General features: G+C 45.0%; 1 protein-coding gene across 6 annotated transcripts in view; it reads left to right on the top strand.

Moving 5' to 3' along the window:
- LOC127007750 (sodium-dependent proline transporter-like) overlaps positions 1 to 26,415 on the top strand; it is a 118,712-nt gene that overhangs the window by 74,406 nt on the left and 17,891 nt on the right. For 3 of the 6 annotated variants that reach the window (XM_050879012.1, XM_050879013.1, XM_050879015.1), the window contains 12 exons: positions 4,244 to 4,949; positions 6,225 to 6,490; positions 7,723 to 7,854; positions 8,059 to 8,184; positions 13,524 to 13,550; positions 15,636 to 15,786; positions 16,463 to 16,594; positions 22,837 to 22,949; positions 24,125 to 24,198; positions 24,911 to 25,018; positions 25,424 to 25,488; positions 26,084 to 26,202. In XM_050879012.1, coding sequence (XP_050734969.1) covers positions 4,244 to 4,949; positions 6,225 to 6,490; positions 7,723 to 7,854; positions 8,059 to 8,184; positions 13,524 to 13,550; positions 15,636 to 15,786; positions 16,463 to 16,594; positions 22,837 to 22,949; positions 24,125 to 24,198; positions 24,911 to 25,018; positions 25,424 to 25,488; positions 26,084 to 26,202 — 2,019 coding nt within the window. The remainder of the gene's footprint in view (positions 1 to 4,243; positions 4,950 to 6,224; positions 6,491 to 7,722; positions 7,855 to 8,058; positions 8,185 to 13,523; positions 13,551 to 15,635; positions 15,787 to 16,462; positions 16,595 to 22,836; positions 22,950 to 24,124; positions 24,199 to 24,910; positions 25,019 to 25,423; positions 25,489 to 26,083; positions 26,203 to 26,415) is intronic. The other 3 variants (XM_050879014.1, XM_050879016.1, XM_050879017.1) reach the window with 3 other exon arrangements.

Below are 26,415 nucleotides of genomic sequence, written 5' to 3' on the forward strand. Positions count from 1 at the left end.
GGAGGGGAGGAGAGAAATCGGCTAGGGTGAGGAGAAAAGAGGAGACAGATCGGGGTGAGGAGAAAAGAAGGGGAGAGAGGTGGAGGTGAAGGGAAGAGGGGAGATAGATGAGGGGAGTGGAGATAGATGAAGGATGTGAGATAGATTGAGAATGGAAGAGAAGAAAAGAAGGGGAGAGAGGTTGAGGTGAAGGGAAGAGAGGAGACAGATGAGGGGAGGTGAGGGAAAGTAAGGAGGGGAGATAAATGTGAGATAGATTGAGAATTGAGTAGAGGAGACATATGTAGGTGTAGATGAGGGGAGGGGAGGGGAGGGAAGAGGAGGGGTGGAGATAGATAGATAGAGGGGGGAGGGGGGAGGAGAGTGAGCAGGTAAACACAATCTGCTGTGCGTCAACAAGGCAGGTGTTGGAGGAGTGTCAACATTGATGAGGCGAGGCGACAGAAAACAGCTGATTGCATGTACACAGAAAACAGCTGATCCCACGTAAACAGAAAACAGCTGATCCGATGTAAACAAAACCAGCGAATGTAGAAGAGGGGAGAGTGGGATGAAGAGGATGATGGGAGGGGAAGAAGAGTGAAACAGATGAAAGATGGAAAGAGATGAAGATGGAAATGATAATGAAGGGAGAGAAGGATGGAACGGATGAAAGAATGAAGGAAGTATGAAATAAAGGAGGAAGAGAAGGATAGAAAAGATGAAGGATGGAAAGACATAGAGAAGGATGGAAGTGATAATGAAGGGAGAGAAGGATGGAACGGATGAAAGAATGAAGGAAGTATGGAATAAAGGAGGAAGAGAAGGATAGAAAAGATGAAGGATGGAAAGACATAGAGAAGGATGAAAGTGATAATGAAGGGAGAGAAGGATGGAACGGATGAAAGAATGAAGGAAGTATGGAATAAAGAAGGAAGAGAAGGATAAAAAGATATAGCGAAGGATGGAAGGGAAGAAGCATGAAACTAATTAAGGAAGAAAAGTAAAGAGAGTCGAAATAGAGGATGAAGGGAAGGAGAATGGAACGACGTAATGAAAGAAGGAAAATAAAGAAGAATGAAAAAAACAAAAGAAAAAAGGAGCAGAAGTAAAAAAAAAAAGGAACCATATAAATACAAAAGGAAATACAGAAGATAGAAATACGAAACCAAAGAGGAAAAAAAAATAAAGCTCACGAAAAATAAGACATAGAAAGAAAGAATGAAGTAGATGAAGGAAAACAAGGAAGAATGAGAAAAAAACAAAAGAACAAAAGAGCAGAAGTAGAAGAAAAGGAACCATATAAATACAAAAGAAAATACAGAAATAAAAATACGAAAAAAGGACAAAAAACAACGAAAGATCACGAAAAATAAGACATAGAAAAAGACAGAATAAAGAAGGTAAAGATGAAGAGAACAGAAAATAATGCATAGACAAAGAGATACTGAAATAAATAAAGGAATACAAAGAAACGGGTTAAGACTTGCAGAATAAAAAGATTAAAAAAAACGAAATCGACGATGCGTTTTAAGAGTGAACGTGGATCCATTACGAAATTGCTGGAAAGAAAAAGCGTGAAAAATAAATGGAGTTAGAAAAAGAAAGAAAAAAAGGAAACCGAGACGTGCCAGCTATCAAGAGCACACACACACACACACACACACACACACACACACACACACACACACACACACACACACACACACACACACACACACGTAGTAATGCTCCGGGGAAAAGAATAAAAAATAAGAGGAAAAAAAAAAGGGTTAAGGTCGTGTGTTCCCAGCTTTCCGTTATTTAGAATGTAACTTATTTACCAACTCAAAAAAAAAAAAGGAAAGAAAAAACATGTACTGCTTCTTAGGTGTTTTATTTTGTTATATTTATTTACTTTTCACATTCTGTTTTCTTTTCTATTTTTTTTCTTTATTTTATCATCTTTTTCGGGTTTTTTCCACCATTGAATTTTTCCTGTATATTTTGCTTTATTTTTTCGCGATTTTGATTCTTTTTATTTATCTTTATTTTATCTTCTTATTCGCCCTTTTTTTTACCTCCTTTGAATTTTTCCTGTTTATTTTATTTGTCTTTTTCACTTTTTTTTATTTTATCCGTTTTTGACTCCATTGAATTATACCTGTTTCTTTTATTTAATTTATTTCCCGTTTTTCACTATTTCATTTTTATTTTTCTCTACTTCATCTTATTCGACCTTTATTTCTTACCTCCTTTGAATTTAACCTGTTTTTTTTTATTTTTGGATTTATTTTCATTTTTCACTTTTATATTCAATTTTACTTTCTACAATTCCTTTATCTTTCCATTCGACCTTCATTATTTTTTTACCTGCTTTGAATATTACCTGTTTCACCTCCAATTACTTCTTTCCCCTTGACATACTTACCCCACACTAACCTAACACGTATACTAATCAACATCAGTACACAATTACCAACATAGGAGACAATTGATATTCTGGAAGAAGTCTGACCATTAACCTGCAAAGGTGTTTATGGAAAGCTCGTAACATAGGGGTCATATTACAAGACAATATCGCTTCTTACATTAGCTAATTCTAAAAGTCAAAGAGGGGGTCAATTGGGCTGTTATGAGTGTTTTTTTAGGTTCATGGTGCAGAGGAACGGTCACACTACCACCAGGATCATAAAACTACTCATGGAAATGCCCCAAACTCCTACGAAAGCCTTGGCAAATATGTGTTCTTGGGCGGCGAAATGTCTCTTAATACGACCCATGGAGTCCGCAACGAATGGAGTCTGGCCTTGCATACTGATGGTGCTGGAACCGATCTCAAGGGCACGGCCTATAGGGAAGTGATGGTGATGAAGGAGGTGATGAAAGAGGTTGTGGTAGTGGTGAGGGGAGGAGGGATTGCGGTAGTGATGAAGATGGTGTTGTTTGGTGGTGATGAAAGAGTTTGTGGAAGTGGTGAGGGTAGGAGTGATTGTGGTGGTGATGAATGAGTGATGAGGATGGTGGTGTTTGGTGGTGATAGTGGTAATGAGAATAAGGGATTGTGTTGTGGTGATGAAGATGGTGTTGCTTGGTGGTGATAGGGGGAAGGAAGGAGGAGCTGGGAGTATGGAATAGATAAGGAAGGGAGAGAAAAATGGAACAGGTAAAAGAAGAATATAGAAGATGGAGTAAAAGTTGAAGGGAGAGGAAGCATGGAATGAATGAAAGAAGGAAGGAAGAGGAGGAGGAAATAAAGACGAAAGGAAGAGAAAAATGGAACAGGTAAAAGAAGAATATAGAAGATGGAATAAAAGATGAAGGGAGAGGAAGCATGGAATGAATGAAAGGAGGAAGGAAGAGGAGGAGGAAATAAAGACGAAAGGAAGAGAAAAATGGAACAGGTGAAAGAAGAATATAGAAGATGGAATAAAAGATGAAGGGAGAGGAAGCATGGAATGAATGAAAGGAGGAGGAAATAAAGACGAAAGGAAGAGAAGAATGGAACAAGTGAAAGAAGGAAAATAAAGATGAAATACAGTAAAGAAAATAAAGAAAATGCGAAAATAGTAGAAAGAAAAGTAGACGCACAGTAAAGAAAAGAAGAAACTACAATGAAGAAAGTAAAATAAAGTAAGAAAAGAGTGAAAAAAGACAAGACAAAGAAATATTAGCGGAGAAATAAGAAAATACAGTAAAGAAAATAAAAGAAAATGAGGGAAGAGAAGAAAGAAAAGACGTTGAGTAAACAAAAAAAATATATATACAAGAAAGAAAAAGATAAGAAAATAACTTGGTGGGGAAAAAAAAACAAGAAACGTAAAAAAAAACAAAAAAAACAGGAAATTTAGACCATAAAAAAAAGCGAAACGTGTGTACATGGAGAGAGAGAGAGAGAGAGAGAGAGAGAGAGAGAGAGAGAGAGAGAGAGAGAGACGTGCAAGGACACACACAAAAAAACGAGGAAAAAAACAAGGAGAGGAAACACGAGCAAACTTTTCCCCCTCGTGTGTGTGTGTGTGTGTGTGTGTGTGTGTGTGTGTGTACGTTTATGGTACCCCTCCCCCCTTTGTCACCCCTTCTAACCTCCCCTCTAACCTCCCCTCTCCCCCTCTTACCTCCCCTCTTCTCCCCTTTCCCTTATATGACCCCCTCTAACCTCCCTTCTCCCCTCTAATCACCCCCGTAACTCCCCCTCTTCTCCCCTCTTCCCTCTTATCACCTCTAACCTCCCCTCTTCCCGCTTATCACCCCTTCTAATCCCCCCTTTCTCCCCTCTCCCCAGCAGCGTGAGGGGTCGGGCCACGAGAGCTGTACCATGGGGGGAGACGAGCTTCCCCTAGTCTCCTCCCCACCACCCCGCCTCTCCTCCTCCGCCTCCTCCTCCCTCTCCTCCACGCATCTCTCCGCCCTCGAAGACTCCTCCACCTCCACCTCAGTCTCCCGGAAGGACCCGCCGAGGACTGTCTCACTCACGGCGTTGACCTTCACTGCGGGGCCCGGCATGAGTGAGGTCCCCGCCGCTACCATGAGGGACCCCGCCGCCGCCCCCTCCCCCGCCGTCGCCGCCACCAGAGTGAGTGTCCCCAGCGAACCACAGACCCCAGTTCGAAGCTCGGCGACCCCCAGACCCGCCTCCACCACCACGGTTCATATCCCCCCCAGTCCAGCCCGGCCAGCCCCCACCAGACCTGTCTCCGCTGGGGTCAGTCCACATCATCCCCCTCACAACCACCACCAGCGCCACCACTCTCATTCCGTGTCCGCTCCCCAGTCCGTAGTGTCTAGTCCGCACAGGGTCCCCGTCGGTCCGCAGAGAGCGTCCGCCAGTTCGGGGAAGATAGGCGGCAGTCCGTCCCGACCAGCCGCCAGCCCCCAGAGAATAGCGGTCAACCTGCAGGAGCCCGCCAACCACCAGTCAGCCCCAGTCAGCCCCGCCAAGGTAGTCGTCAGCCCCGCCAAGGCCTCCAGCACGCCGCAGGTCACGACAGGTGAGTGTGGGGGCTGTATTTTAAGACACCATCGCTTCTCACATCAACTATTTCTAAAGGTCAAAGAGGGGATCAATCGGGTTCTTATGAGTGTTTTTTAAGGTTCATGGCACAGAAGAAGGGTCAAACTACCACCAGGGTCATAAAACTACCCCTGGAAAGGCCTACAGCTCCTACGAAAGCCATGTCAAATATGTGAACTTGGGAGACGAAATGTTTTAAAATACGACTCTGTGTCCCGCCCCGCCCCGCCCCTCCCGCAGGTGCCTCGCCCCCACATACCCTCGCAGGTACTGTTGTTTCTATACGCACGGAGGAAAGGTTCAAGCAGTGCAGTGGTCCTTAACCCGTCCGCTGCGATTGGCACGGATTTGGCCTTCTGTGGTAGCCTGGTAACATTATACTCCCAGGTCTTTCTCTGCCTCTGTGGTGGATAGTGGAGTGTTTCCCATGTGGTATCGGTGTGCTGGATATCCCCTCCCATGGTGTAGGACTTTACATTTTCTTCATTGAATTGTAACAGCCACTTTTTGCTCCATTCCAGTAGCTTGGTGTGGTCTAACTGTAAGAAATCCGCATTCAAGGGGTTAAACGTCTATAGGCATGCATCTGTCCCTCCACGCTCCCTCTGCACCTGTCCCCATACCAGCGTTGCCAAGTTGTCGTATTCAAAACATCGTATTTATCATTTTTACTTCCCAATCTGTCTTACCTACACAAATAACGGTAGCATATTAAAGTTATCGTTAAAACCGTTACTTATTGATGTTTTTTTATATAGTTATCGGTCAGAAACAACGAAAATACAATGCGCTGAGTACGGTAATATGGCGTCGCTGCCCCATACTCTTCTTAAGATAATGAATATTCCGACAACAGAAATTCCAACTTTTCCTCCAAGGCTCGCGCCCCCCTGGAAATCACTAACGCCCCTCATAAGGCTCGCGCCCCCCTGGAAATCACTAACGCCCCTCATAAGGCTCGCGCCCCCTGGAAATCACTAACGCCCCTCATAAGGCTCGCGCCCCCCTGGAAATCACTAACGCCCCTCATAGGGAGCGCGGCCCCCAGTTTAAGAAGCACTGAAGTATAGGGCAGAGTAATGGATGGGAGGTAAATTGTTAACAACTCTTCAGAGGCTGTCACGTGTAGGTTCTTTTTTTTTGTCCTCCTTTAACCTTTTGTAGTCCCTTTGTAACCCAGTGTATACACCAAACACCTGTCGCGCCGCCCCCTCCTCCGCCCTTCACACGTTCCTCTCACTCTCCCCCGCAGGCTCCGAGGGCGTGGTGGTGGTGGTGAACGGCGGCGTCACTGCCAACGGCCAGGCGCGGTCACCAGGCCACCTCCGCGCCGCCACCACCACCATACCTGTCGGGGACGGCGGCAGCGGCAGCAGTGACCCCCAGCAGACGAGCCTCAAGGCCAGCCCCGGCAGGAAGTCCGTCGGCAGCCGCAGTACAGGTGGCGGCGCAGGGGAAGGCAAGCGGGCCACCCACGAGAAGAACAAGTCCGTGACCATCGTGGTGAACGACCAACAGGTGAGTCAGGCGGCGGGGGAGGCCTCCGGTGCCGCGGGGCTGACGGGCTGACTCACGGGTGCCATGGGCTTGAGGGGGGAGGGGGGGGAGGAGGCCAGGGGGCAGAGGGAGGGGAGGATCATTGTATTGAGTGATGTGATTGTCAGCAGTCCGTCAGCCGGCGCGGGGCGGGGCAAGGCGGGGCTGGTCTACCTTGTGTGGCCTGACGACAGCCGTCACTATGTAAACACTGCACTGTCAGCGGCAGCACCGTCAGCAGCATGAGTAACTGTTCAGGCGCCGTGGTGTTTCACAGCTCTTCCCCTCCCTCCATTTCCTTCTCCTCCTGCACTGTATCTCCTCCTATTCCTCCTCCTCCTCCTATTCCTCCTCCTCCTCCTCCTCCTATTCCTCCTCCTCCTCCTCCTATTCCTCCTCCTCCTCCTCCTCCTCCTCCTCCTCCTCCTCAGTAACTCAAACTCTTGACTCTGGAAGAGACGATTACGTGGAGATATGATTCAGGGGTCTTTTCCGTTTGGCGTACAGCGCTAAAAGTAATTTTAATCAGAATATCACATTATTTTTGGAGAAATTAACAGTTTTTGAGTTATTGTTTTAAAGAGTTATTTTGTCGTAATATTCAGTATGTTCGGTTGGATTAAATAATATGCTCCCCCCCCCTAAGCCCTGCGAGCTATTTTTGAGCTGCGGCGGCTGCAGCGTAAAGGAAAATAACTTAAAAACTGTTCGTTTCTCCATAAAACGGTTGTCATATTCGGATTCTACGGACAAAAATACATAAGAAAATCTATATTAAAATTAATTTTAGCGCTGTACGCCAAACGGAAAAGATCCTGATTCAGGTTTTCAAGTACATGAACAATTCAGGAAGGTCAATTATTCTGAGTTTGATCTTCAAACTAACCCAATAACTAGAAAAAAAAAAACGGTCCGCTGATTCCATCGAGGTGGAACAGCACGGACATTGATAGGATTTTTTTTTAATTAAGTCATCTGTCACTGCAACAAACTCCCTGCAAAAGTAGTTACGTATAGTGAAAACTATTAACTGATTTCAAAATCTGTTTGATTGTTGCTTCACTGCGGCAGGAATAGAATGAACGCTCCAGCACAACGAGTGTTTTATTTTGCTGCTCATTCATCCCTACATCAGGCAGCCTTGCCGTAAGCCCACAGCCATCGTGCCTGCCTTCTGTGTGTGCTGACCACACCCTCCTCCACCCCTCCGGCAGGTCGCCTATACCTCCAGCAATGGCGTGGCCAACGGCGGCGTCCACCCCGAGGCGGCGACCCACGGCGAGGCCACGCGGCCCCCCTCGTCAGCCTCCACGCAGCCGGGGGGCAAGGCGGACCCCGACATGCAGGTGAGCAGGCTGGGGGGCGGGGCGGGGCGGGTGTACAGGTGTAGCTAGTGGATTAGCGGAGTAGTGGAGTAGTGGGCAAGTGTCTAGGCTCGGAACATCCCGTGTGCAGCCCTTGAGACAGACAGACACGCCGGAATGTATCGAACAGCGCTAGAGTCACCTCCTTCCCTTCCCCCTCCCCCCCGCGTCCCCCACCCCGAGCAGGTGCGGCCGCTTGTTGGGTGGTGGGGCGGCGAGGGCGGCAGCGCGGGCTCGGTGCTGGAAGACGCCGCCTCCTCCGACGACTGCCACCGCTCCACCCTCACCCTCGTCCACTCCCCGGCGCGCACCGTGAGTACACCGAGACCCTTAACTCCCCGGCACTCCCCTCAATCCCCCCACGGCCCCCTACTCACGCCCCCTTGCCGTGCGCTGTGTTGGTGTCTCTCTTTCTCCCCCCCCCCCTCACACACACACGTACACACTCACCATCACGTCTGTCTATGCAACAAATCCTGAGTTCGCATTTAGTTAACTCATCTCCCCACCCACCACTGCCTCCTCACTCCCCTTCACACCCTCCCCCACTCTGCTTCCTTCTCCCCTCACACCCCACACACCCACCTTACTCCCCATCACACCCTCCCACACAGTGCTTCCTCCCTCCCATCACACCCCACACACCCACCTTACTCCCCATCACACCCTCCCACACAGTGCTTCCTTCTCCCCTCACACCCCACACACCCACCTTACTCCCCATCACACCTCCCCATACTACTTCCTTCTCCCCGCACACCCCCCACACCCACCTTACTCCCATCACACCCTCCCCATTCTGCTTCCTTCTCCCTCACACCCCACTCCCCCTTCTCCCATCACACCCCACACACCCACCTTACTCCCCATCACACCCTCCCACACACTGCTTCCTTCTCCCCTCACACCCCACACACCCACCTTACTCCCCATCACACCCTCCCCCACACTGCTTCCTTCTCCCCTCACACCCCACACACCCACCTTACTCCCCATCACACCCTCCCCCACACTGCTTCTCCCTCACACCCCACACACCCACCTTACTCCCCATCACACCCTCCCCCACAATGCTTCCTTCTCCCCTCACACCCCACACACCCACCTTACTCCCCATCACACCCTCCCCCACTCTGCTTCCTTCTCCCCTCACACCCCACACACCCTCCTTACTCCCCTCACACTCTCCCTTACATTCCCTCATTACTCCCCTCTCCTCCCCACACTCCTTCCCCCCCTCATAATCTCCCCACACAGTCCCTCCGTTCTCCCCTCCCATCCTTACTCCCCTCTCACAGTCTCCCACCCATATTCCCCACCGCCTCCCACATACAAGTTAATTTATCTCCCCAACACTCTCCCTCCTTCCCCTCACATCCTCCCCCCACACTCCCATCCTTACTCCCCTCTCACACTCCCCCACCGCCTCCCACGCATGTAAGTCAACTCCTCTCCCCATATTCCCTCCCTTCTACCTCCCCTGACCCCCAGTACTCACACCCTCCCCACTCCCCACGTTATTTACTGTGCTGGTATCTTCCTCCCCATCCCCTCCCACACACATTCTCTTAAACTCCCCAACGCGTGTCATGAGTGTTAGTTGAATATAGAGACATCAACTCCCCCACCCTCACTCCCCTCCCCACTCCTTCCCCTCCCCACTCATTCACTCCCCACTCCCCTCATCGTGTTATCTTCCTCCCTTCACACACACACACACACACACACACACACACACACACACACACACACACACACACACACCCCATAACCTGTTGCACCCTACGTCACCTACAGCACTGTATAGAGAAGGGTGATGGGGAGGGATAGGGGGGGTGATAAACAGGGGGGAGGGGGGGGAAGGGGTGATAGAAGGGGGGAATAGAGGGAAGGAGGGAGGAAGAGAGGGAATGATGAGGAGAAAATAGTGTATGATGAGAGAGAGAGAGAGAGAGAGAGAGAGAGAGAGAGAGAGAGAGAGAGCGCGCAAGCAAGGACAGGGCAGGATTCGGGAGTGGGGAAGAAATCGATCCGAGGAGGAGGAGGAGGAGGGGGAGGAGGAGGGGGAGGAGGAGGAGGAGGAGGAGGAGGAGGAGAAGGAGAAGGAGGAGGAAGGGCGTGTCCTCTCAACCTCTAAGACTCCTCCCTAAGAGTGTGTGGAGGAGGAAGAGAAGGCGAGGGAGGGAAGGGAAGACGAGGGAGAGAAGGACAGGGAAGGGAAGAAAAGAGAGAAGGGAAGGGGAAGGAAAGGTTAGACAAGGATAGGAAAATGTAAGGAAGGGAACGAAAAGGGAAGGGAAGAGAAGGGATGAGATGAGGAGAGAAGGGCAGGGAAGGGAAGAGAAGTGAGAAGGGAAGGGGAGAAAATGTCAGCGATAGGAAGGGAAGGGAAAGGATAAGGAGAGATTACATGGGAAAAGAAAGGAAAGAGAAGGAAAGGGAACGGCAATGAAGGGAAGGAAAATGTCAGCGATAGGAAGGGAAGAGAAGGGATAAGAGAGATTAAATAGGAAGGGAAAGAGAAGGAAAGGGGACAGTAATGAAGGTTAGGAGAGAAAATGTCAGCGATAGGAATGGAAGGGAAGGGAAGAGAAGGTATAAGGAGATATGAAATTGGAAGGGAAAGGAAGGGAAGGGAAGGGAAGGGAAATGAAAGGAAAGGAAAGGAAGGGAAGGGAAGAGAAGGGAAGAGAAGAGAAGGGATAAGGAGAGATGAAATTGGAAGGGAAAGGAAGGAAGGAAGGAAGGAAGGAAAGGAAGGAAGAGAAGAGAAGGGATAAGGAGAGATGAAATTGGAAGGGAAAGGAAGGAAAGGGAAGGGAAGGGAAGGGAAAGGAAAGGAAGGGAAGAGAAGAGAAGGGATAAGGAGAGATGAAATTGGAAGAGAAAGGAAGGGAAAGGGAAGGGAAGGGAAGGGAAGAGAAAGGAAGGGAAGAGAAGGGATAAGGAGAGATGAAATAGGAAGAGAAAGGAAGGGAAGGGAAGGGAAGGGAAGAGAAAGGAAGGGAAGGGAAGGGAAGAGAAGGGATAAGGAGAGATGAAATTGGAAGAGAAAGGAAGGGAAGGGAAGGGAAAGGAAAGGAAGGGAAGAGAAGAGAAGGGATAAGGAGAGATGAAATTGGAAGAGAAAGGAAGGGAAGGGAAGGGAAAGGAAAGGAAGGGAAGAGAAGAGAAGGGATAAGGAGAGATGAAATTGGAAGAGAAAGGAAGGGAAGGGAAGGGAAGGGAAGAGAAAGGAAGGGAAGGGAAGGGAAGAGAAGGGATAAGGAGAGATGAAATAGGAAGAGAAAGGAAGGGAAGGGATAATGAGATATGAAATAGAAAGAGAAAGAAAGGGAAGGGAAGGGAAGGGAAGAGAATGGGTGCCGTAGGGTAATGTATGGGAGCCCTCACCATTCACCATTACCCTATTTAGCATTTTCTTCACCCTTCCACCACCACCACCACCACCTCCACCTCCACCACCTCCAACTCCATTATCACCTTTCTCGTTAATATTATGCAAAGTACACCCGGTCAACTTTCCCTTTCTACTCTTGCTATTTATTTCCCTTTCTCCTCCTCCATCTCTCTCTCTCTCTCTCTCTCTCTCTCTCTCTCTCTCTCATTACGCCTAAACATGTTCTTCCCCTTCCTTCTTGCCTCCTCCTCCTCCTTCCTCTCTTCTTCTTTCTTCCTCCTTTCTTCCCTCCTCCTCCTCCTTCCTCTCTTCTTTCTTCCTCCTCCTTCCTCTCTTCTTCTTTCTTCCTCCTTCTTTCTTTCTTCCCTCCTCCTCCTCCTCCTCCTCCTCCTCCTCCTCTCTCTTCTCTTCCTTCCTTTTTTTTCCAGGCTCTTCTCCCTCTCCCTCCCTCCTCCTCCTCTGTCTTCTTCCTCCTCCTCCTTCCTTTCTTTCTTTCTTTCTTCCCTCTTCCTCCCTCTCTTCTTCCCTCCTTCTCCTTCTCCCTCTCTTCCTCTCTCTCGTCTTCCCTCCTCCTCCTCCTCCTCCTCCTCCCTCTCAACAGTTCCTTCACCTCTCCACTGAACAACAAAGTCACCATCGCAACCAACACACGCACGCACACACACACTCAACCCCCCCCCCCCCTCCCACACACACACACACGCACGCACTCACTGTTTGCTTTCCTTCCACTCACTCAACAGATTCAAATTTCCCGCGCACTTAAAAAAAAAAATAATAGATAAATTCCCGTTCTCTGCATTATTTAATTTATTTTCGTAACCCGGTGGAATGCGGATTTACTGAGTGTCAAAAGATAATACCGTTTTTCTTTTTTGTGATGTTAGAATTATGATAACCGTTATTACTGTTTTTTTTTTTTTTTTGTATTTCCCCTCACTTTTAACCTGTTGTAGTAGTTGTAGTGGTAGTAACAGTAGTAGTGGTATTTAGTAGTGTGGTGTGGTGTGGTGTGTCCGTGAATTAATGCCTCTAATAGCCTACTTAATTATTATCCTTATTATTATTATTATTAATGTTGTTATTATTATTGTTGTCTTTCTGTGATCATTATTAGTCATACCCTATTTTTCACGTAACAGAAGTGGCCCAGGAGCTGGCTGGATACATATATAAAAGTTTCTCTTAAGTTTTTGTAGTATTTTCGCTCATATTTATCAGTTATTTATATGTATTTATCCATAAAGATTTGATTTGCCAGGTATAAGAAGTGTAACTTATTCGTCTGGTTTTGCGTTACAATTCGTGGTTCGAGTACAATCTATTTCCTTGATTGTATATTAATAGTAAAATGTCTTAAGGTAGCTATTTTTTTTTAAGTACGATTCTATAAAATAAAAGTAAAATATAAAGATCAAGAATAAGGATAAAGATAAGACAAAAGAATAAAGATAGAGTAAAATTCTTAAGGTCCAGCCGTTGCTTTCTGCGATGAAACAAACAATTTTCCTCAATTTTACATGAAAATTTACTGAGTAATAGCTACGATATCTACGTGCATGTGTAGAAAGTTTCAAGGTGACTCGTACAAATAAAAAAAAATGTAAACCTAGCACACCTCCTGGCTAGCACACCTGGCTATTTGAGTTTATAAATACTTTGAAGCGTCATATTCCTTTGAAAATTTGTGGGATTGATGCCAATATGTGAATTGATTTTTTCATGTACTTAACTCATTTTCGATATTTGCTCGATGTTTCGGTCAAAAAAAGCAGTCGCTGGGCCGAAGGAAAGGATCAGTGCATTAACCCGGTAGCAGCGACGGACCAAATTTGTGGCTTTACCGTGTACCAGCGACGGGCCACATTTTTGTCATGATATAAACCCCCGAAAATAGACGATGCATAAACTGATCACAAATGCGTTGATATGTATTATGAAATGGGTTGCGTGAGTGATGATTTTTTCTCATTTTTCTCGCTTAGAGGGACCTTTAAGAAACATGATCCCTGGAGCTACTAGGTTAAGATCAAGAGTAAAGATTAACAAAGATAAGATAAAAAAGTAAATATAAAGAGTAAGATTTTTATAGAGTGCCAACCAGCTCCCGCCCTATGACTAGAATCCCTATACCATCTACTTGTGAATTAATTGCATGAGAGAAAATGAGCTTAAATGTGTGTGTAGGGATAACTAAGGAAAACGTCTGACCCGATGTTTCTCTCAACCTCCCCCTCCCCCCTCCCTCAAGCTGTCCCGCGCAGTGTCTGTCATTCTTGTAAGTATCCCTTTTCTCTCCGCCTTCCTCTTGCTCCTCTTGCGCCTCCTCCTCTTCCTCCGCACCCCAGCACAGCACGGACAGACGCCTCTTGATGTGTAGCTGCAAGACTTTGATTTGTTATTTATCCTGCTCCTCTTTTGTCCTTTTCCTCCTCTTCCTCCTTCGGTTTTCCTCCTTACTCCTCCTTACTCCTCCTCAATATCCTCTTTATCTTTTTGTCCTTTTCCTAATCCGCACTTTAATTCCAATTTCTTCGGTTTTTCTTCTTTTTCATCCGCCTCCACCTGCTCCTCTTCCTATTCCTCTTCCACCTCCTCCTCCTCCTCCTTTACCTCTTCCACCTCCTCCTCCTCCTCCTTTTCCTCTTCCACCTCCTCCTCCTTTTCCTCTCCCACATCCTCCTATTCTCCTTCCTCCGTCTCCACCTCCTCTTCCTCTCGTATCCTTCCGTATTCCTTCTCCTCCTCCTCCTCCTCCTCCTCCTCCTCCTCCTGTTCCTCCTCCTTCGTGCTATGATATGCGAATTGCTCATGCCACGCACCTCTTTTTTTTTTCCTTCTTTTCCTTCAGTCTCTTCTTCCTTTTTCCTCCACCTTTACAGCATATAATTATAAAGCTATAATCATGCCATTCTCTCTCTCTCTCTCTCTCTCTCTCTCTCTCTCTCTCTCTCTCTCTCTCTCTCTCTCTCTCTCATCACACGGGTACCATCAGACTTGGATTGCTACGCTGCCTTGTATGTTGTTATAATTATTAAACTGCTAAATGCCACTGTGCTTGTAGAATGAAAAACAACAACAACAACAACAGTTATTCTTAAACGTTATTGGAGCTACTTATAAACAGAGAGAGAGAGAGAGAGAGAGAGAGAGAGAGAGAGAGAGAGAGAGAGAGAGAGAGAGAGAGAGAGACTGACTCCAGCTGATCTCTCCTGAGTTTAGTCGTTGTTGTTATTGTTGTTGTCGTCGCCGCCGCCGCCGCTTCAGACTCTCCAACGGGGTAACAAATCAGTAGCAGCGAGAGAGAGATAGAGATAGAGAGAGAGAGAGAGAGAGAGAGAGAGAGAGAGAGAGAGAATGGTCAGCAGGAAGGTAGGAACGGAGGAGAGAGATGTCAGGGTGTGAAGGTGAGCGGGATCGTGACGGTGGTGATGGTGGTGGTGGTGGTGGTGATGGTGGTGGTCAAGCAACAAGGAAGGGATGGGGAGGAGAGAAGGGGAAGGGATGGGGAGGAGAGAAGGGGGACGGGATGGGGAGGAGAGAAGGGGGAAGGGATGGGGAGGAGAGAAGGGGGAAGGGATGGCGATGAGAGAAGGGGAAGGGATGGGGAGGAGAGAACGGGGAAGGGATGGGGAGGAGAGAAGGGGGAAGGGATGGGGAGGAGAGAAGGGGGAGAGGAAGGGGGAAGGGGGTTATATACGAATGGATGTATGAAAAAAAAGAGGAAAAAAAAAAGGAGGAAGAGAGAGGGAGTTAATTGGAGAGAGAGAGAGAGAGAGAGAGAGAGAGAGAGAGAGAGAGAGAGAGAGAGAGAGAGAGAGAGAGAGAGAGAGAGGAGTGGCCTTTTGCGTGTGTGTGTGTGTGTGTGTGTGTGTGTGTGTGTGTGTGTGTGTGTGTGTGTGTGTGTGTGAAAGCTTTGGTCTTCAAGCATCTATCTACCAATTACTAAGTCCACCAATCTATTTAACATTTTTATCCACCTTTATCTATCTACCTATCTATTTATCTATTTATATCACCATCCATCTATCTATCTCACCATTTATCTATCTATCTTTCCTTATCTATTTATCTCCTACTATCTATCTACTATCTACTCTTCCATCTATCTACCTGTGCACTAATCAAGCCTCCTCATCTATATCTCCTACTTTCTATCTACTCTTCCATCTATCTACTTGTGCACTAATCAAGCCTCCTCATCTATATCTCCTACTTTCTATCTACTCTTCCATCTATCTACCTGTGCACTAATCAAGCCTCCTCATCTATATCTCCTACTTTCTATCTATTATCTATTCTTCTATCTGTGTATACCTGTGCACTAATCAAGCCTCCTCACCTGTGTTCTCACGCCCCGCAGTACCTGAGCGGCGAGGCGGGCGACGCTATGGTTGGCGAGGACAGCGGCGAGGCGTGGAGCGGCGGCGTGACGGGGCTCTGCGGCGTGGCCCTCGTCCTCGGCGCGGCGGTGTGGCTGCGGCTTCCTGGACTGCTCTATGAGTTCGGCGCAGGTGAGGACGTGGCGGGGGATGACAAGGTGGCTAGATAACAAAGTGGAGAGAGATGACTACGGGCAGAAAGTTGGAGATAACATAGAAAGTGGAAGAGGACGTGGCTGGGGATGACAAGGTGGATACATAACGAAGTGGAGAGAATGTAGGAGATGACTACGGGCAGAAAGTGGGAGATAACATTGAAAGTGGAAGAGGACGTGGCTGGGGATGACAAGGTGGATACATAACGAAGTGGAGAGAATGTGGGAGATGGCTATGGGCAGAAAGTGGGAGATAACATAGAAAGGAGATAATAATATGTATAAACCGTGAACATAGAGTGGAAGATAACATAGAAAGTGGAATAGGACGTGGCGGGGGATGACAAGGTGGATAGATAACAAAGTGGATAGAATGTGGAAGATGGCTATGAGCGGAAAGTGGGAGATACATAGAAAGGAGATAATAATATGTATAAAACGTGAACATAAAGTGGAAGATAACATAGAAAGTGGAAGACAGCAACATTGAAAGGCTACAATAGAGGCGCTCGTAGTACAAAGGGCGAACTCGCTTTTATAGATTGACATTATCGGGTTTATGAGTCATTGAAGGTAAGTTAGGTTTTGGGACAGGCAAGAGCGTGAGGTTGTCCCATGGTGATCGTTTAACAGATCTTTTTTTCCTCCTTCAGGCAACTTCTTGGCGGCGTGGTGCGGGGCCGTGCTGGTGGTGGCGGCGCCCCTCGCCCTCCTGGAGGCCAGCCTGGCACAGTTCAGCAGCTCGGCGGCCATTGCCTTGTGGCGCCTCATCCCCATCGCCAGAGGTGCGTCACTCGTTTGTTGCCGATATACCCCCTTCATGCTGCCTTCGATTTTTTTTTATAACAAAGGAAACAGCTCAAGGGCACACAAAAAAGGAAACTCTAATTTTAAAAAAGCCCGCTACTCGCTGCTCCTATAAAAAGAATCAAAAGAGGTGGCCGAAAGAGAGGTCAATTTCGGGAGGAGAGGTGTCCTGATATAATTATAGACCGCTCCTTTTTTTCTTCATGAAGTGTATCATTCCCCAGTCGACAAACAAGCCACATCCCATCTGCGACTTTGGCTGTGTATGATTGCTGGACGCTGGTAAGGACGAAATGTTATTGGTGTTTGGTGGGCGTGTGTCCATGGGCGAGGCAGAACGTACAATCATGAACGTCAGGGATTTAACTTTTTTCATATAATATACCGCTCACACGAGGCCTTCCATTCGTCTGGGGATGAACGATAATAATGAAGTGCCTGATCATTGTTGTTTTTATGAGACGAACCAGGCAGAGAGGGAAAAGTTCGGACATGATCATCTAGCGACAATTTTTATTTTCATTTTACCATTTTCATTTTCACTTTGCCATTTTCATTTCTTTGTCAGCGAATGTGAAGAAAAACAAAACTGGGGAGAAACAAAACAAATAACTTCCACCCAACACTTCTTCATTCTGTTTCGTTTTGTTGGAGCAGCGGCGAGCGGCCTTTTTTGCGGCTGTTTTTATTTTTTATTTTATTTTTTTTTATTTTATTATTATTATTATTATTATTATTATTTTTTTTTTTTTTTTGCCCCTGAGCTGCCTTTCATCCCGTAAACAAGAACACAAACTGGCGGGTACAATATTATCTCCACTCACCTAGCGACGCCATATTACCGTACTCAGCGCATTGTGTTTTCGTTGTTTCCGACCGATAACTATATATATATATATATATATATATAAAATAAAAAAAATCAATAAGTAACGGTTTTAACGATAACTTTACTATGCTACCGTTATTTGTGTAGGTACGACAGATTGGGGAGTAATAATGATAAATACAATGGGGGAGTAAAAATGGGGGGAGTAAATATGGGGGAGTAAATATGGGGGAGTAAATATGTGGGAGTAAAAATGTGGGAGTAAAAATGTGGGAGTAAAAATGTGGGAGTTAAAATGTGGGAGTTAAAATGTGGGAGTTAAAATGTGGGAGTTAAAATGTGGGAGTTAAAATGTGGGAGTTAAAATGTGGGAGTTAAAATGTGGGAGTTAAAATGTGGAGAGTTAAAATGTGGAGAGTTAAAATGTGGAGAGTTAAAATGTGGAGAGTTAAAATGTGGAGAGTTAAAATGTGGAGAGTTAAAATGTGGAGAGTTAAAATGTGGAGAGTTAAAATGTGGAGAGTTAAAATGTGGAGAGTTAAAATGTGGAGAGTTAAAATGTGGAGAGTTAAAATGTGGAGAGTTAAAATGTTGCGAGTTAAAATGTTGAGAGTTAACATGGGTAGAGTTAAAATGGGGCGAGTTAAAATGGGGAGAGTTAAAATGGGGAGAGTTAAAATGGGGAGAGTTAAAATGGGGAGAGTTAAAATGGGGAGAGTTAAAATGTGGAGAGTTAAAATGGGGAGAGTTAAAATGGGGAGAGTTAAAATGGGGAGAGTTAAAATGGGGAGAGTTAAAATGGGGGGAGTTAAAATGGGGGGAGTTAAAATGTGGAGAGTTAAAATGGGGAGAGTTAAAATGTGAGAGTAAAAATGGGAGAGTTAAAATGGGAGTTAAAATGGGAGAGTTAAAATGGGGAGTTAAATGGGGAGTTAAATGGGAGAGTTAAAATGGGAGAGTTAAAATGGGGGAGTTAAAATGGGGAGTTAAATGGGAGAGTTAAAATGGGAGAGTTAAAATGGGGAGTTAAATTGGGGAGAGATAAAGTGGGGAGTGTTAAAAGGGGGAGAGTTAAACTGGGGAGAGTTAAAATGTGGTAGTAAAAATGGGAGAGTAAAAATGGGGGGAGTTAAAATGGGGGGAGTTAAAATGGGGAGAGTTAAAATGGGGAGAGTTAAAATGGGGAGAGTTAAAATGGGGAGAGTTAAAATGGGGAGAGTTAAAATGTGGGAGTAAAAATGGGAGAGTAAAAATGGGGGGAGTTAAAATGGGGGGAGTTAAAATGTGGAGAGTTAAAATGGGGAGAGTTAAAATGGGGAGAGTTAAATGGGAGTTAAAATGGGGAGTTAAAATTGGGAGAGTTAAAATGGGGTGAGTTAAAATGGGGAGAGTTAAAATGGGGAGAGTTAAAATGGGGAGAGTTAAAATGGGGAGAGTTAAAATGGGGGAGTAAAAATGGGAGAGTAAAAATGGGAGAGTAAAAATGGGAGAGTAAAAATGGGAGAGTAAAAATGGGGGAGTAAAAATGGGAGAGTAAAAATGGGAGAGTAAAAATGGGGGGAGTTAAAATGGGGAGAGTTAAAATGGGGAGAGTTAAAATGGGGGAGTTAAAATGGGGAGAGTTAAAATGGGGAGAGTTAAAATGGGGAGAGTTAAAATGTGGAGAGTTAAAATGTGGAGAGTAAATATGGGAGAGTAAATATGGGAGAGTAAAAGTGGGGGAGTAAAAATGGGGGAGTAAATATGGGGGAGTAAAAATGGGGAGAGTAAAAATGGGGAAATTAAAATGTGGGAGTTAAAATGGGGGAGTAAAAATGGGGAGTAAAATGGGAGAGTAAAAATGGGAGAGTTAAAATGGGAGAGTAAAAATGTGGAGAGTTAAAATGGGGAGAGTTAAAATGGGAGAGTAAAAATGGGAGAGTAAAAATGGGAGAGTAAAAATGGGAGAGTAAATATGGGAGAGTAAATATGGGAGAGTAAAAGTGGGGGAGTAAAAATGGGGGAGTAAATATGGGGGAGTAAAAATGGGGAGTTAAAATGGGAGAGTTAAATGGGAGAGTTAAAATGGGGAGAGTAAAAATGTGGAGAGTAAAAATGTGGAGAGTTAAAATGGGGAGAGTAAAAATGGGGAGAGTAAAAATGGGGGAGTTAAAATGGGGGAGTTAAAATGGGGGAGTTAAAATGATAAATACAATGTTCTGAGTACGACAAATGGCAAAGCTGGACTCTCCACAAACAATGGACTCACCCCGACAAGTAACCCGCCACTGTAAGGGTGATAGGGAGGCTGTCAGGGCGGATAGGTCAAAGGTCTCGAGAGGTCAGCGGGTCACCTGACTGTGCACACCTTGCGGCACAGTTTCCTCTGCAGCTTATAAAAAAAAAAAGTAAAAATGTGCGGCCGGTGTGCTGCGTCACGCCCCGCACCACCTGCACCTCGCTGACAATGGCGGGGTCAGGTGTTGCTGGCGGGGGGGGGGTGAGGAGGAAGGTGAAGGAGAGGAGCAAGGATGGAAGGAAAGGAGAGGGGAGGGGTGGGAATGTAAGAGGAGCAAGGGTAAGAGGGGAGGTAAGACACAAGAGCGAGGATGAGAGGAAAGGAAGGGAGGTTAAGGAGGTGGGAGAAGGGAGGGGAAGATGAGAGGGACAAAGCATGGAGGGAAGAAGAGGGGAGAGGGGATGGGTGAGAAAGATGAGGAAGGCGAGAGAGAGGAGGAGCAAGGGTGGGAAGGAAGATGAAGGGAGGGGAGCAAGAATAAGAGGGGAAGGAGAGTGGGGAGAGGGGCAAGAGTGGAAGGGAAGGTAAGATGAGAGTGACAAGGCTGGGAGGGAAGGAGAAGGAACAGGAGAGGGGAGACGAGAATTGTAAGGGAGAAAGGGGAGGAGATGAGAAGGGGAAAGGAAGAAGAGCAAATGAGGGAAGGGAGGGTCAGGGAGATGAGAAGGGGAAAGGAAGAAGAGCAAATGAGGAAAGGGAAGCAAGGGTGAGATGGTAGGAGAAGGGGGAGGGAGGGGCAGGGAGATGAGATGGGGGACACCAGGTATGGGGTGGGTGGGGGGCAGGGGAACGTATGAGAGCCAGCGGGGGAGCTCAGGCGGACTTGTTTTGGATGAGACTGGAGAGGGAGGGAGGGGGGATGGTCATGACTCACGCGTGTCGCCTAAAAACGGGGTCCCAGTCACCGTTCTGAGAGGGGAACAGACTGCGCCATGACATTTAACAGGAGGAGAAAGAGATTGACTGATTTAACTGATTTGACTGACCAACTGACTGACTGAGTGACTGATTAAGCTATATTTTGGCATAGGAAAAGAAGAAAAGGCAGAGAAAAGTAGAGAAAAAGTTGGGTGACATTAAAGAAGGAACACAGACTTAACAGGAGGAGAAAGAGGAAGGATTAAGCTATTTTTTGCTATAGGAGGAAAAGAGGAAGAGGTGGAGGAGAGGAGAGAAAAATGGAGGTAAACTTGAAGGAAGAGGAACACGAACCTTACAGGAAAAGACACAAACCTTGATAAAAATGAAGATAACAGAGAAACGAAGAGGAGGAGAAAGAAGAGGAAGGCAGGAGGAAAAAGGGGACAGATTAAGCTATTTTTTGCTATAGGAGGAAAAGAGGAAGAGGTGGAGGAGAGTAGAGAAAAATGGAGGTAAACTTGAAGGAAGAGGAACACGAACCTTACAGGAAAAGACACGAACCTATAAAAATTGAGATAACAGAGAAACGAAGAGGAGGAGAAAGAAGAGGAAGGCAGGAGGAAAACGGGGACAGACTGAGCTATTTTTTTTTTGGTATATTAAAAGCATCAATTGGATTAATAAGTTCGACCATTACGGAAAAATTAACTAGTAAATAAGTCAAAATATCAATGTTGTTCCCGTAGACTTATATTCCATTCCAGCTTAATTATTTTTGTATTTATTTTTAGCTTCTGCAGTGAATGTTAGACCAGCCGCTGCGAAACAAATAAACAACAAAAAGAAATTAATTATAAGGCAAAATGTGATAGCAGTTCGCGTAGACTTCGATCCTGTTATCGCTTTTTTTTTTTTTTTTTTTTTTTTAAATTATTTTTTTCAGTCTTTCTTTTCTCTTTCTTTTCTTTTTTCTTTTTCATTTTTTTTGCTCAATTTTCTTTTTTTTTAGTTTCTTTTGTAGTTTTTTTTTCTTTTCATTTCATTTTTTTGTTTCATTGTTTTCCTATCTTTTCCTTTTTTTTCTTTCCTTTTCTTTATTTTTCTTTATTTTTCTTTACTATTATTTTTCTTATCTTGTCCATGGGGCGTTTTTATCTTTTCATTTCATTTCTTCTTGTCTCATTGTTTTCCTATCTTTTCCTTTTTTTCTTTCCTTTTCTTTATTTTTCTTTATTTTTCTTTACTCCTATTTTTCTTATCTTGTCCATGGCCCTCGACTACCTAGCTATGGGTTTCCAAGGCCACACGTGTTCCATCATTTTGGGAGCATAACGAAAAGAACGTCAAATAAGGATGATAATTTGGCAAAACATGTTATAATTACTTCAAACCTTTCCTTATTTTCGTCAATATGATTTAGCATTAACAAGATGTGGATAATCATTGAAGTACTATTTAGAAGGGACATCCATAGTAGTAGTAGTAGTAGTAGTAGTAGTGGTAATAGTAATAGTAGTAGTAGTAGTAGTGGTATGGTGTATTATAGGGTATGTTCGCCTCTTGGAAGATTGAATTAGTGTAGAGCAAATATTAACTAACTTTAGATTATGTAACTTTTATAGGCTACCTCTCTCAATTTTCCAGTTATTATTTATTTATTTATTTATGAAGATACCTTATTTCAACTTACCAGAAGAGTTTAATCCTGGTATGAGCTACATATTTCAATTAGTGTATACAAATTAGTGGACATTTCGTCACCCTCATAAAATAATCGCCTAAGTCATTTTTCAGCGATTTCCAGGTTTTTGTTTACATCAATTTTTCATCATATGACGCCCATTTTTGTGTAGTTGCCTTGGTCATTCAGGGTTTGAGTGTTCTAGAATTGGTCTTTTCATTGCTGCCTAAACCTTAAGACAAATGAGATGATGACAGTTCTTTTCTGATTTCCTGAAAAATATAAAATAATGACTTAGGCGATTTGTTTACGAAGGTGACGTTATCCTGGTAGCTGCGGGGATCATGTTTCTTAAAGATCCCTCTAAGCGAGAAAAATGAGAAAAAATCATCACTCACGTAAACCATTTCAAAATATATATCAATGCATTTGTGATCAGTTTATGAATCATCTGTTTTTGGGAGGTTATATCATGGCACAAATTCGGCCCGTCGCTGCTACACGGTAAAGCCACAAATTTGGCCCGTCGCTGCTGTTTTAATCCTTCCCCTCCCTTCCCCCTTCCCGGCAGGCGTGGGGTGGTCAACGGTGGTGGTGTGCGTGTACTGGGCGGCCGTGGTGCTGGGATCGCTGGCGCCGGTCCTCCACTACCTCCTGCTCACCCTCAACCCCGCCCTGCTAGTGGTACGTGTGTGACCTGACCCCCCTCTCACCTGCTTGCTTAGTTAACTGCCTGCTCCTCCCTTCTCCTTTGTTGTTTACTTGCAACAATAAACTATCAATCAATCAATCTTATTTGTACTTGTTAAGTGATTGTGAACAGCTATACCAGTCTTTTGTTATTATTTGTTATTATTATTATTATTTTTATTATCATTATTATTATTATTATTAGTAGTAGTAGTTGCTTTATAGAACAATGCTTTTAGTTGACTCCATATTTATTTAGTACATTGATTAGTTGACCGTTTAATATTATAATCTAGTCATTAGTTTACCTCATTATAATATGATTTTGACAATTTACGTGTAGGAGATGATTCAGTAGGATATTTTTGTGTTATATTTAATGATTAGTTCGACCTCACCATGATATTACTATTATAGCTACATTTAAAATTATGCCCCCCCCACCCCCTCACCCCCCTCACACACACAAAAAGAAATCGCTGCATTTTTGTGACCTGTCTGCATTGATTTCAAAAGTTTTGTTCTCCTTTCACCTTTCCTCCCTTCACTCCATGTCCAGCAAAGGTCAAGTGCACAGCCTGTCGGTCACTTAACTACTGGTGTGAAGACTGCCGACGGACTTACTGACACTGACTTAACTGACTGACTGACTGACTGACTTGATGACTGACTAGTTGACTGACAGACTGAATGACTTGACTGACTGACTGACTGACTGACTGACCGACCCAATTAACTAACTGGCTCACTGACGATAATGGACTGACTGACTGACTGACTTTCTTGATAATGGACTGACTGACTTAATTAATAATGGACTGGTTGACTGACTGACTGTTTGATAATGAACTTACTGGCTGACTGACTGACTGAGTGTTTGACTGGTTTAATAACTGACTGCCATACCGACTATCTAACGAACGTACTGACCTATTACCTGACTTAATTACTGACTTGACTGACATGCTGACTGTCTGATATGATGACTGACCGACTTACTGACTAGCTGACTGATTGCATAACTTACAAACTAAATATCCAACTAACTATAAAATGATTGGATGATTGAAGGACTGACTGGATGAATAACTAACTAACCAACAAGCTGACAAACTCTTTTCTTTCTCTTCCCTTCACTACATGATGATGATGATGATGACGCAACACAGGGCACCGTGGACTCGTGCTGCACCGCCTCCCCCAACAACACCAGCACCGGGGACTGGGTGCTGCACTACCACAGGTCAGCACTCACCACCGAGAGAGAGGAGAAAGGAGAAAGGAGAAAGAAAGGAGAGAGAGGAGAAAGGAGAAAGGAGAGCAAGGAGAAAGGAGAGGGAGAAAGGAGAGCGAGGAGAAAGGAGAGCGAGGAGAAAGGAGAGCGAGGAGAAAGGAGAGCGAGGAGAAAGGAGAGGGAGGAGAAAGGAGAAAGGAGAGAGAGGAGAAAGGAGAGCGAGGATAGAGGAGAGCGAGGAGAGAGGAGAGCGAGGAGAGAGGAGAAAGGAGAAAGGAGAGCGAGGATAGAGAGGAGAGAGAGGAGAGAGAGGAGAGAGAGAGAGAGAGAGAGAGAGAGAGAGAGAGAGAGAGAGAGAGAGAGAGAGAACTAATTATATTTTTCCTATTATATATTTTCTTAACATTTTGTGAATTAACATATTCAAACTCTCTTTTTTCCTGTGAAATATGCTACAATACTTTCTATTATAACTTTGAACAGATGTTTGGGAAATTATATACACCTCATGAGTTGCAAGTTCACCTGTTGAATAATTATGTCACCAGATAAGTTGGTTTTACTTTCTTCCCGTTCAATGTAATAAAATATAAATATGATTAGTAGAATTACCTTTGCTATAACTTCCATTGCTATGTATAATTTGGTACTTTGCTTGTTTTGTTTTCGTTATTCTTGTCAATTGTACAATCCCCTGACCTCCTCCCCTCCTCCCGTGCAGGTCGTGTGTGTACCAGCTGCCGGAGGAGTGGCACCATGGCCTGCGCCTCACCTTCTCGTGGCCACTCCCGTCCTGCATGGCGGCAGCGGCTCTCATTGCCACCATCATGTTAGTTTATTTCTTTTAATTGAGTTTGAAACAAATAACTTTAATGTGTCAAGTGTTACTGTATTAGTTCTAGAAGTTTGTTTAACCCGGTAGCAGCGGGGATCATGTTTCTTAATGGTCCCTCTGAGGAAGAAAAATGAGAAAAAATCATCACTCACACAAACCATTTCATAATATATATCAAAGCATTTGTGATCAGTTTATGTTTCATCTATTTTAGGGGGTTTAAATAATGGCACAAATTTGGCCCGTCACTGCTACACGGTAAAGCCACAAATTTTGGCCCATCGCTGCTACCAGGTTAAAATGTATGTGAAGTGTTGCTGTTCTTACTCTTCCTAAGTTTGTATGTTGTGTTTTGTCTTCTGTGACTTTACTGTTATATTACTTTCTTTGGCATTGCAGGGGTGTGTGTGGGGCCAGGACACTTGCAGGACTTCTGGCGGGGGCGTCTACATTTGCTCTAACAGGTGAGGTGGTGTATGGGGACTCGGAACAGCTTTACATGTACGTACCCCATAATAATGTCTAGGGTGTAATTTTTTTTTTTTTTTTTTTTTTAAATACTCACATTGTATCTGGTTCTATTTTTTCTTAACCCTTTCAATCTGGCGATGTTGGCGTCCAACGGCGTCACCATATGGAAAGGGTTAGTCCTCTTCTAAACCTCTTAATCCTCTTCCATTTCCTCTTAATCCTCTTCTAAACCTCTTAAGAGGAAATGGAAGAGGATTAAGAGGAATTTAGAGGAGGATTGAGAGCTTTAGAAGAGGATTAATCCTCTTCCATTTCCTCTTGACCCTTTCCATACTGTGACTCCGACGTCAGCGTCACATTGGAAAGGGTTAAGAAGTAATTTTTTTCACTCGAAATTTGGTGGCTTTCTAAAATGAAATTATTTTCCCAATTTAGCCCAATTTTCTTTTCCATATCACATCATTTTTCATATCACATCATATTACACTGTCACAATCTTTACATTTTTCCCATACATCCTGAACTCATCACTTTACCTCCCACGTCCTGCCGCTCTCTAATGCTGTTCTCTGCTGTTCTTGTCACCAGGATTGAGTCTCCAGGTGGCCCTCGCTGTGGTGGAGACGCTGCGCCGCGATGAGGTGGCCCTGTGGGAGATGGCGCGCCCCTTCCTCACCCCTCACCCCCACACACTCCTCCAGCCCAGGGTGAGAACTTATAGGGGCGTATTACTGGACATTTCGGCACCCAAGTTCACATAATTGACAAGGCTTTCGTAAGAGTTTGGGCCATTTCCAGGGGTAGTTTTATGACCCTGGTGGTAGTTTGACCCTTCTTCTGTACCTTGAACCTAAAGAAACACTCATTAGAACCCGACTGACCCCCTCTTGGACCTTTAGAAATAGCTGATGTGAGAAGCG

This window comes from Eriocheir sinensis, chromosome 36 (genome assembly GCF_024679095.1).
Source record: "Eriocheir sinensis breed Jianghai 21 chromosome 36, ASM2467909v1, whole genome shotgun sequence".
In the NCBI taxonomy this organism is placed as follows: Eukaryota; Metazoa; Arthropoda; class Malacostraca; order Decapoda; family Varunidae; genus Eriocheir; species Eriocheir sinensis.